General features: G+C 49.5%; 1 protein-coding gene across 1 annotated transcript in view; it reads right to left on the bottom strand.

Annotated features, from left to right (window-relative positions):
• Positions 1–1,519: 1,519 nt before the first annotated feature.
• The window catches only part of CHMP4B (charged multivesicular body protein 4B), a 47,044-nt gene continuing 36,677 nt past the window's right edge, over positions 1,520–11,886 (bottom strand). Inside the window, exons 2-5 of the mRNA XM_033186139.1 lie at positions 7,735–7,912; positions 5,015–5,129; positions 3,880–4,006; positions 1,520–2,390 (exon numbers count right to left, since the gene is read on the bottom strand). Coding sequence (XP_033042030.1) covers positions 2,326–2,390; positions 3,880–4,006; positions 5,015–5,129; positions 7,735–7,912 — 485 coding nt within the window. The 3' untranslated portion in view covers positions 1,520–2,325. The remainder of the gene's footprint in view (positions 2,391–3,879; positions 4,007–5,014; positions 5,130–7,734; positions 7,913–11,886) is intronic.

Here is an 11,886-nt window from a genome sequence, read left to right as displayed (position 1 = left end):
GTATTACTGAACACTGTACCCCACAGGCCCTAGCACAAGACCCACACCTAGTAGAAATAAGCGGCTATTGCTCAGAGGAGTCACAGGCCCTGCCCGGGACCTGGCTCCTGGGTTCACGAGCTAGAGGACTGAGTCTGCAAGTTCCCCTCACACGGGCCTAGGGCAAGACGTCCTGTAACAGCTGATGAGAAGAGCTTAAGAAAGTCCACTGCGGGGCCCGGCCCAGTGGCTCACGCCTGTAATCCCAGCACTTTGGGAGGCCGAGGTGGGTGGATCATGAGGTGAGGAGATCAAGACCATCCTGACTAACATAGTAAAACCCCGTCTCTACTAAAAATACAAAAAATTAGCCAGGCCTGGCAGTGGGCGCCTGTAGTCCCAGCTACTCGGGAGGCTGAGGCAGGAGAATGGGGTGAATCTGGGAGGCAGAGTTTGCAGTGAGCCGAGATCACGTCACTGCACTCCAGCCTGGGCAACAGAGCGAGACTCCATCTCAAAAAAAAAAAAAAGTCCACTGGGTCTCCCACACCAGTGATACCCAGAGGCCACACCAACTGCAGGCTGAGGGGGTGGAAGCTGGCAGCAAGCACTACCACTAGATTTGTTTTGAGGTGAAAGAACTTCTGAGACTAGCCAGACCCAACCTCCACACAAGTCAGGAAGTTTTAAGCCACTGTCTTCAAGTCCCAGTTCTAAGTGTGGCCGCCCTGGGATGATGCAGTGAGGGGTGAGGGGCAGGGCATGAGCCACTCCACACAGACAGGACCTCAGGACTGATCTGCTCCCATCCCCTTGCTTTCCAGGTGAGAACAGGAGCCCCAGAGAGGGGAGGCAACTTGCCCCAGGGCGCCCGGTGAGCAATGATGGTGTCTCGTTATGAACTCAGGTTGGTTTTACTTTAAAAGGTTTGGGAGTGAGCACGGGGGATGGGGGTGTCCTCTCAATACTGCAAATTTGCACGCAAAATTAAGGATGAATATGTAGAGATCCACCCTTCGGAAGAGGTTCCACAGCATGCATCACTCTCAAGGGGATACAAGACCAAAAGAAAAGGGGACAGAGTGGAAGGGGCTGGGCCAGAGTCATATGTTGAGTCTCAGCAGTCCTGAGGTGACTCTGTGTCCTAGATTCTCAGTCACTGCCCTACACTTCCTCCCCACGGGAAAGGCCATTTCTTCAATGTTCCCGATGAGCCTTGTCTGATGGGAGCATCATGGCTTCCAACAGGTAAGGCTCCTGCTGGCACTGCCCATGGACACTTGCAGAGAAGAAATAGGGAAGACCCTGGAGTGCCCAAGAACCAACTCACCCTGAACTGTACCCAGAGAGTCACCAGGCAAGGTGAGGGCCAATCTAGAACGTGAACAGACTTCCAGTGAGACAAGCTCTGCTCTTTCATTCAAACTGTTGATACATGTCATGGTTAAGTCTTCCATGGTTCCAGACTCCACTGTACACCCTGCTGGTCTGGAAAGGGTCAGATCCCGAGGCAAATGATAGATTAAACACAACAGCAAAGTATGAAAATTAATCGAGATATTTAATAGACAGTGCAAACCATAATTTCATCTGAATATAAATGTATGCACATGTTTCCAATGAGTTATCTATCAGTTATCACAAACAGCAACAAGGACCTTATAGCTATGTTAGAAAACTGTATAGCTGGAACTTAATTCTAACAATCTCACTTGCTCTCAAGAGAACACCATCCATCTCAAATCAATGTCACAAACTCCAAAACACCAGGGGAGCAAGGGGGTGAGGAGTGGGCCAGAGTGGTAAACACAGGGCCAATACACAGGTGATGGACAGAAACACAGCTCTGGAGGAAATCAAAATCGGATGCATTATTACAGCTAAGGGCAAGGAAAAGCCTATGGCTTTTGAAAAATGACTTTTCTGCCAGTACCGTACAAGTACACAAAGAGATGTGCGGCAAGTCAACTGACTTACAAGGACAGAGGCTACATTTCAGGTCATTTCAACTGCAATCGGTTGACCCTTTCCACTGAGGATTCAGCAGTGGAGTCAGCGTAGTCCAGAAGCTCAATGTTGGATTTGCAAATACAGTTTATTTTACAGAAATTCAACATTATAAACAGCAGGCACTTCCCACCCCGCCCACCCCCCTCCCCCCGCCCGTCCCCCCAGGTGCAGACCATGCTATGCAGAGAGTGAGCAGCAACGCAGCCCTACTGCTTTGGAGTGAGTCGAGAGCGATGGAACCTGCCTGCACCACATCCTGCCTGCCCCGCACACGCACACGCCTGCTCGCTGTGCAGGTCACCACAGTCTGTCTGGGCCCAGCCCGCGCTGGACCCGTTACATGGATCCAGCCCAGTTCTCCAATTCCTTCATGTCGTCGTCTTCCTCTTCTTTCTTCTTGGCTGTGTGAAGACAGAAAAGGCTATTTAGGATGGCTGGTGCTTTCAACATGTTCTGGCCAGAAACAAGGGCCGCCTGTGCTTCATGGAGTCTGTCAAACAGCCCTGCCCTGTGGCCAGCCTCCTCTCCAGGCTGTAGGCAGACTGCTCCTTGGTGCCTAAAAGCTGCAACATACAACTCTGGAAAACCAAGCACACATTGGCAGCACCCACCCTCCACCTCCAGCAGGCCCAGACAAAACAAGAGGGATTCTACACAGAGGCCCTCAGGATTCCCACGAGGCTTCGGTCCCAGAGCCTGCAAGGTGGGAGGAGGATGGGAAGAACCCCACAAGAGATCTAATCCTTGCCAACCCCCAACTCCACCTCAAGTGGCTTGACCCATGGCCACACAGCTCCAGGAGGCTCGCCGGACAGCCTCTGCCCACACGGGACTCCGGGAGGCTCGCCGGACAGCCTCTGCCCACACGGGACTCCGGGAGGCTCGCCGGACAGCCTCTGCCCACACGGGACTCCGGGAGGCTCGCCGGACAGCCTCTGCCCACACGGGACTCCGGGAGGCTCGCCGGACAGCCTCTGCCCACACGGGACTCCGGGAGGCTCGCCGGACAGCCTCTGCCCACACGGGACTCCGGGAGGCTCGCCGGACAGCCTCTGCCTACACAGCTCCAGGCAGCTGACTCTACTTGAGGGGGCCGTTTCCTCTTTCTACCCGGGAGAGGGAGGTGACCACAGCTGGTCAGGCACTGCCCCCAGGGCTCTCTTTCTCATGCCATATCAAATTGCCTCACTTTTTCTAGAAGTTCTGTGTGGATTACTTCTACCTGGGGGTGAAATATTGTGCAAGGGGATGGGGGAAGGGAAGAAGGAGGAAATGAAGGTTTTATAGAATCAGGTCTCTAAAGGAATCAAAGCTGTTTCCTTCCCCCAGGGGCGGCCTCCAGGGGCCAGGGCTTTCGCAGGTGTGCACAGCACAGGATACTAGAGAGGGGGCAAGAGCTGTACGGGACTCATGCTCTCACACCTTCTCACAGTGCCTGGAACTTTCTCTTCTTTAGTGAAATAGGAAAAATCATTCTAGAAAAGAGGCTCTCAACTGGGGGGATCATCCTCCCAACCCCTACGAAGGGACATTTGGCCATGTGTGAAGACATTTTTGGTTGACGTAACTCAGGGCGGTTGCTACTGGCATCTATTAGGCAGAGGCCAGGGATGGTGCTGAACACCCACAGTGCACCAGACAACCCCACCCCCACCCTCCATTCTCTCGACCCAGAGAGGTGTCTGGCCATGTCCGTAGCGTCAAGATTAAGAAACCCTGTTCCAGAGAGAAACCAGAAAAAGCCAGGTGACATGGCCTCTGTAGCCACTACAATGGATCCTGTCTGGTTCTCAATCTTGGGCAAGCTCAGGATACAAACCAAAGCCAACCGACCACAAGATCACCCGCCACACGGCCTCGTGGGTGTATCATGACTCCAGAAGCACTCACCAGGTTTGGATGGAAGGGCTATAGAGGGAACATTTGGTAGAGGGACTGTTTCGGGTCCACTGATTTCCAGCAAATTCTTGTCTAGTTCCTCCTGTTCTAGTTCTTCTAATTCTGCCATGAGCTCATCCTAGTAAAAGGAAACACAAAGTGAGTGCCCTCCCTGGGAATCCCAGCCCCCGCGGTCATGCCTCCTACCTAATTAATGCTCATGGAGAGACACACCCCTCTGAGAAGGTCTGCGGGGAGGTGAACTCCAGGTTCCACACCTTGTGATTCAAATATCCTAAAGCAGCTTCTACTGGGGAACGTATCACTGCTGCACATCACTGATGTAGACCTCGGTGTCCTGCACTACACTGTGAGCATCTGGGAGAGGGGATCGTATCTTTGCCTTCCTATTTCTTTGGCTCAGAGCTGGGCACACGAGTGAATGCTCAGAAATGTTTGCTGATTTGAAATGAATGAGATTCTTCCATCAAACTCCAGTATGAAAACCCTGGTTTTGAGAACCAAAGGTAAGAGCTGCAGGCTGTTTTCTCAGTTATACAGTGGGGGTCAGAAAGCACAAAGAAAGGTCCAGCAGAAAGGATCTGACCTTTAGGAGATTCAAATCTAACACAGTGGAGTACCTTCAACAGGGGCTGGTACCATTATTTTAAAAACCTAACAGACTCAAGGTCCCAAATTGCTCAGCAGAAACTGGCAGGTGGCCGAGATCCAGACACATCCCCCGGGTCAGGGGTAAGTGGCCCCCCCACCCTTGGCTCTACCTTTCCCTCATGCTGGAGCTGTCTCAGGGCAAATCCTGTGAACTTCTCCAGGACGTGGTCATCTCTGCGGCCCAGCTCTGTGCCAGGGCCCACCCTGGAAAGGTGCAGGCTAGCTACTTGTTCAAATCAGTTAGTGACCTGAAGCCTGCTAAAGCGTTGTGATGAATGTTCCTTTACTCTACCTAAGTTTCCACCCCAAATAGGGAAAGTGTCCCTCAAAATGTAGAATTCAGGGAGGGTTAACACCATGCCCTGTCTCTGTCCAAGTCCAAATGCTCCCTGCCTGAGAGCCTTCAAGAGCACATCAAGGGGCAGCCTCAGGGTGTCATTTGTGAAGCTTATGGGATCTGTACAAAACTACTCACCTCGTCAAACTCTTCTCCAAACCCTACAGGTTTTGAAATTGCTGTTGAAATCTCCTCCGCAAGCTCTTGCTGGTCAGCAATGTCCTGCATTAACTCATCAACTTTATCGATGTCCCTTCAAATGCAATGGACAGGTATCATATCAATTGATTAGGCTGTGTAAAGAGGGCCTGCAAGGCAAGTCAGGAGCAGAAACTGGGCCCCACACAATCAACTTCCCAGCCACACTCCCTGCAATGACTCCCTGTGAGGAGCTACTTGGCATTATTGCCTGCCTCCTCCCCTTTAAAATAGAGCACAAACTCAAGGGGACAGGAATGTCTTCAAGACACTACCCAGTCCAACACCCTACAGGTGGCACTATCAAGGTCCTACATGCAAATTAGCAAAGGTGTCAGATAAGACTGCAGGGCTTTAACTCCTGGGCCAATAGCTCTTTTTCAAGTCTAAGGGTAACTCTGCATGGGGAAAGTAAAAGCACAATCACAGAAGACAGCCATGCCGTCTAATGGCACTTCCATCTACTCAGTCCACCTATGGATCCTCTAGGACCACAAAGGAAAGGCAAATTCTGAAAATACGCAGAATTTTCTTCTACACACTGGACAATCATATAAACCTATATTTACTCAAGCCAATATATGCACATATATGTCAACATTTGCACAGTATTTAATGAGCTGCACTCTGCTAGGTTTTTAGGAGAACACAGAAATGAGGCATATATGGTTCTCATTCAAGCAGCTCAGTCCAACGAACATCTACCCTCAGACAAAACCTCACTTATTTGAAGGCTACTTCTCCTGCAACCTCACATTCCTACAGCAAAATCAGCAAGCTTTTTCTACAAAGGACCAGATAGTAAATACTTTAGAATTTATGGCCAGACAGTCTCTATTACAAATACTTAACCCTGCTGTGTAGCACAAAAGCTGCCACAGACAATATGTAAATTAAGGGACATGACTGTATTTCAATAAAACTTTTAAGGCCAGGCACAGTGACTAACACCTGTAATCCCAAAACTTTGAGAGGCCCAGGAGAGAGGATCACTTGAGGCCAGGAGTTCGAGACCAGTCTGGGCAACACAGTGAGACCCCCATCCCTACAAAAAATTTTTAAAATTAGCCAGGCATGATGTCACACACCCGTAGTCCTAGCTACTCAGGAAGATGAAGTGGGAGAATGGCTTGAGCCCAGGATTTTGAGAATGCAGTGAGCTAGGATTGGGCCACAGTATTCCAGCCCAGGTGATGGGACACAGCAAGACCCTGTCTCAAATAATAATAAAACTTTATTGGGCCGGGCGCGGTGGCTCAAGCCTGTAATCCCAGCACTTTGGGAGGCCGAGACGGGTGGATCACGAGGTCAGGAGTTCGAGACCATCCTGGCTAACACAGTGAAGCCCCGTCTCTACTAAAAATACAAAAAACGGGGCCGGGCACGGTGGCTCAAGCCTGTCATCCCACCACTTTGGGAGGCCGAGACGGGCGGATCACGAGGTCAGGACATGGAGACCATCCTGGCTAACACGGCGAAACCCCGTCTCTACTGAAAAATACAAAAAAAAAAAAAAAAAACTTTATTTACAAAAATAGATGGCAAGCCCTTAGGGTGCATTTTCCCCACCCATTGGACAGCACAGCTGAGTACCCAAAAGGAAGCAAAAAAGGCTCCTGGCACCCCCAAATATATGCTGCCAAATCTAAGCACTACAACAAATGCAGATTTTTTATTTTTATTTATTTATTTTTAATTGAGATGGAGTCTCGCTCTGTCGCCCAGGTTGGAGTGCAGTGGCACAATTTTGGCTCACTGCAACTTCCGCTTCCTGGGTTCAAACAATTCTCCTGCCTCACCTCTAGTAGCTGGGATTACAGGCGCATGCCACGATATCCAGCTAATTTTTGTATTTTTAGTAGAGATGGGGTTTCAACCATGTTGGCCAGGCTGGTCTCGAACTCCTGACCTCAGGTGATCTGCCTGCCTCAGCCTCCCAAAGTGCTGGAATTATGGGCGTGAGTCACCTCGTCCAGCCCAAATGCAGTTTTACTCATGAGAGAGGTCTTCATTTGGAGCCTCCTTACCTTAGCCTTTACCTTGGCTAGTTACAACTGTAACAAGCTTGGTTATCTAGTTTCTTAGGCCACTGCCATGAGAAGTAGCCATATAGGGGAAGAAGGAGTGCTGAGGGCAAGATCACTGTCAGTACGACAGCTACAGCTGGAGAGCAAGGGAGGGGGCAGAAAACGCCATCAAAAGCAGACACAGGAACAGAGAGATCCAAAGCTCTTGGATGAACCACACATTTCAGGGCCCCTGACAGCATCAGGGAAAAATCATGGGCACCGATTCTAATCCCAGTTCTATCCAAGCTCCCATGTCACAGAGGGCAAATCAGCTTCCCTCTCTGGGACACAGCTTCTCCACCTTCACATTCACAGGTCTGGACAACAGGACCTTCTAAAGGCCTTTGCAGCTTGAAACTATGCTCATCACAATAACCCTGAATTACTCAGAAAGTATTTTTGCATGCCATGAGATCTGCTTCCAAAGGCACATCATCCATTTTCGGAGTTCCAAAAAAGAATGAGAATTCAAACAAACTCGGGTGCTCGAATAGGTAAGTCAAGGGATCCGTCTGCCTAAGGCCATGGCCTGGGCACAAGGCATTCCGGGACTGGCAATGCCCTGTGGCGCAGGGGCGGGTGGACACGTACATGTTGTCATGGGCCGCCTTCATGGCCTTGGCGGCATAGCCCATGTTCTTGAGCACCTCGGTGTTGGTGTTGGCATTCTCCAGGGCCTCCCGCTGGAACTCGATGGTTGATAATGTGCCGTCGATCTGCGCCAGCTGCTTCTCATACCTCTTCTTACGCTTCAGTGCCTGGAGGGCCGCTGCGTTGGGGAGAAAACAGGGTTTTAGAGAGCCCAGGCACAGGGCGAGGTCCTAGTGTTCACTGCGTTCTTTCCCCAACTCTACTGGAAGCATCTCTGTTGTTGCTTCCGCTATAGCAGAGGGTTCATAAATTCTACATAGAGAGCACGTTCAATTTTCTACAAAAACATAAAATTCACATACCTCAAAACATGGCCAGTAAACAAGCACACAAGCCAAAGTTCAACCCTCGGGTAACCACGCACACACACAAATCAAAGCATGGACAGCCACACCAAGAAAAGGATGCTGTGGGGTCAAAGTCCTTTAGGGTCAAAGTCCAGCTCACAGACTCAGGTGAGCTACTTGGCTTCCCAGATGGTGTCAGTGTGAGCAGCAAATGACATACTGTATGTAAACACCTGGCACATTCATCAGTGTGTATGCTCCTCAAAAAAAGCAGTTCTCATTATTATAAAGCAACTTTAAAGTACCATTTTATGCCAACTAAATTACAGAAATCATAAATATAATGACTATACCAAATACTAGATCCGTTTGGGTTAAAAATGCTATTTCACGGCCGGGCGCGGTGGCTCAAGCCTGTAATCCCAGCACTTTGGGAGGCCAAGACGGGCGGATCATGAGGTCAGGAGATCGAGACCCTCCTGGCTAATACAGTGAAACCCCGTCTCTACTAAAAATACAAAAACTAGCCGGGCGAGGTGGCGGGCGCCTGTAGTCCCAGCTACTCGGGAGGCTGAGGCAGGAGAATGGCGTAACCCGGGAGGCGGAGCTTGCAGTGAGCTGAGATCCGGCCACTGCACTCCAGCCTGGGCGACAGAGCGAGACTCCGCCTCAAAAAAAAAAAAAAAAAAATGCTATTTCACTCATAGCCAACAACTCTGTAAATTGTTACAATGCTTCCGAAAAGTAACATGGCAACACACAGCAACAACCACCATGATGTTTTTACCCTCTGACCCAGTAATTTCCTTCTGGAAATGTATTCAAAAGCAAAAAGCCCCATGCCTGAAGATGGCTACTACAGCATCCTCCATCATCGAAAACACGACTAAACTAAAAAGCCAGACAGAACTCCCTGCCACGGCCAAACCCAGAGTCTGGCCATTTAGTTGGGTCAGTGGCATCATCAACCTTAGCCTCCTAGCATGCTGAGACTGTGGAGATCATCTCATGTTAAGGTCCAGTCACGGCAAGCAATTTGACCAAGGTGAATCTGTGGCAGAACTGGGACCAAAACCACATCTCCCAACTTGAAACCCAGATTTCCTTCCCCCTCATGGTCTCAGTTCCACTCTTCACACTGAAAAATATCTTTAGCATACATCTTAGATGACGTTAGGGGTCAGGACACACCACCCCAAAATATGACTGTAGGAGACCAGAATATACCACCCCCAAAATATATTTCTTTGGCATATTTTGAGCTGGTTATTCTAAGAAACTAGAGTAGCTCAAAAAGCTGTCCTTTTGTTTAAAAAAAAAAAAAAAGTACATCTAAGAAGAAAATCTACATTACTAAAAGTATCTGTGTCAGGAAGAGGGCTGCTCTGAAAACTTTCATTATCTAAGAGACCTTCTATCTGCATAACAACACATCCTTTACTCACCATACAGTAATTCTTCCCTCACCCTCCGGTAAGCTGTGTCCCCCCACAACAAACTCCAAGCCTTCACCATACAGTAATTCTTCCCTCACCCTCCCCGTAAGCTGTGTCCTCCACAACAACCCCCAAGCCCCTATTCCTTTCTGTAGCTCAGGATACTATATAAGCTTCAAGCATCTGACTCTTCTTCAAGTCTCATATTTTGTGGGATTTCCACATGTACATATGTAACTAAATATGGTTTTTCTCTTGTTAATCTGTCTTATATCAATTTAGTTTGTAGCCCAGCCAAAGAACCTAGAAGGGAAGCTATTTTTTGCTCCCCTGAAATGGGCATCAAAAGCCAGGAAGGAGGCTTAGCACAGACTCCGTCAGAAGAAATGGCTGAGCTGGAGTGGGCTGGGTCGGGAGCACTAGCCTCACACACACATGCACTCAGCACTCCCCCATGTCCTGGAGTTCTGGACCACGGCCATCTCCTGCAGACTGGAGGTCAAAACCCCCTCCCCCATGGAGCTCCGGTTTCTCCACATGTCACATGAATAGGTCCCATGCTCCTTCTACTCACACCCCCTGCTGGAGTGGGATTCCGTCCTAAGGACCATTTGCCAAGGGAAAACAGCTTGGCCTTCTTATAGCACACAGTTCCTCCAAAAGCAGCAGAAAAATTCTCCCAGCCAGTCTTTCCAATGAATGCTGACCAAAATACATACATACGCACATAAAGAGAACTCGTAAAACATCTAAAACAATGAAATGTGCCTCATTAAATCTGAAAAGTCACTGAATCCGTAATCTCCCTTGATTCTGATGTAGGCCGGAATGGCCCAAGACTTCAAGAAACCCATCGTGCAGTCACACCAGGGGATCCTCGAGACCCTTCTCTCTCACCTTCCGGTGGCGTAAGTCATGCTCACTTCATAAGGGCCTCAAAACAGCAACCCTTTAAGGTTAGAATGACCACCCCTTTTAGTTGATGAGGAAACTGAGGTTCAGAGACGTCCTGTGACAGCCCAGGTAACTGGCAGAGAGGGGACTTAAACCAGGTGTGGAACCCCAATGTCCCTGCCCTGCCACTATGTTATGCCCCCCACTTAATGAAAAGGGTAGGATACTGCCCTGGAGGGATCATCCAGTCCTGCAGGGAGTGACATGGGGACCATGGGAACACAGAAGAGGGAATGCAAATCTAACCATTCCTTTGCTGAAAAATCCTCAGTAGCTCCCTTTACCATATAGTTTAATATGGCCTGCGGAGTCCCGCAGAGGCAAGCCGTTAGAATTCTCTCCACAAGCCCAAGACCTGGGAGCCCTAGCACAAGGTCTACAGAACCGCCTTTCCCATGAGTAATGTCAGAAGGAAGAGGTCCTGGGGGAGTCCTGTAAGTGCCCCAGGGCTGGGATGGCTGGATTGCTTCCTGTGACTTCCTTGGTGTTGTGTTCCTTTTCCACAAAAGCCACACCCTAGACATACTCTAATCACCAAGTGACTGTGAATCTTTCCAAGATCAAGTGCCAATGGCCCACAGGTGCCCCCTTCCCAAGTCCCCTCCAGTCAGCTCCATCACCCACAGCCCAGCCCATCATTCAAGATTCACCAAGGCCTTCCAGAACGGGCGCACTGGCTCATGCCTGTAATCCCACCACTTTGGGAGGCCAAGGTGGGTGGATCACCTGAGGTCAGGAGTTCAAGACCAGCCTGGCCACCATGGTGAAACCCCATCTCTACTAAAAATACAAAAATTAGCTGAACATGGTGGCGCACACCTGTAGTCCCAGTTACTCGGGAGGCTGAGGCAGGATAATTTCTTGAACCCAGGAGGTGGAGGCTGCAGTGAGCCCAGGCTACTGAACTCTAGCCTGGGCAACAGAGCAAGACTCCATCTCGGTGGGGGAAAAAAAAGATTCACCAAGGCCTTCCGAGAGCCTGCTGTGTGATGGTGAACAAGCAACGGCAGTCTCATCCGCCTCCTATTTCATTTAATCATCCAGAGATCCCAAATGAACAAGGAGACTGGGGATCAGAAAGGTGATGTAGCTCACCCAAGTCACCCTGCTGCCAAGTGAGGAGGGGAGTAGTCTGTGTAACTCCCAGCTCTATGCTCTTCCTCACGGACTCAGAACAACAGCAAGTGACTCTGAGACTGTTCATAAGAGCAAACACTCTTTGACAGAGCTGCCTTGCTTTTCAGTGTCCTGAATATAGCAGGAGCTTGGTAAAATGCTTATGAAACTGATTTTATACAGTCAGCTACATTCTTATATTTAAAACCAAAGTTACTTCCCTATTAACATCATAGATTTAGAACTGCTTTTTCTCCAATACATTTTCCATTGGCAGTGACTCCTTGTATGCCAATCCT

The sequence above is a fragment of the Trachypithecus francoisi genome, unplaced genomic scaffold (assembly GCF_009764315.1).
Source record: "Trachypithecus francoisi isolate TF-2019V2 unplaced genomic scaffold, Tfra_2.0 Lachesis_group21, whole genome shotgun sequence".
NCBI classification, from domain to species: Eukaryota; Metazoa; Chordata; class Mammalia; order Primates; family Cercopithecidae; genus Trachypithecus; species Trachypithecus francoisi.
This window is presented reverse-complemented; position numbering and strand designations above follow the sequence as displayed.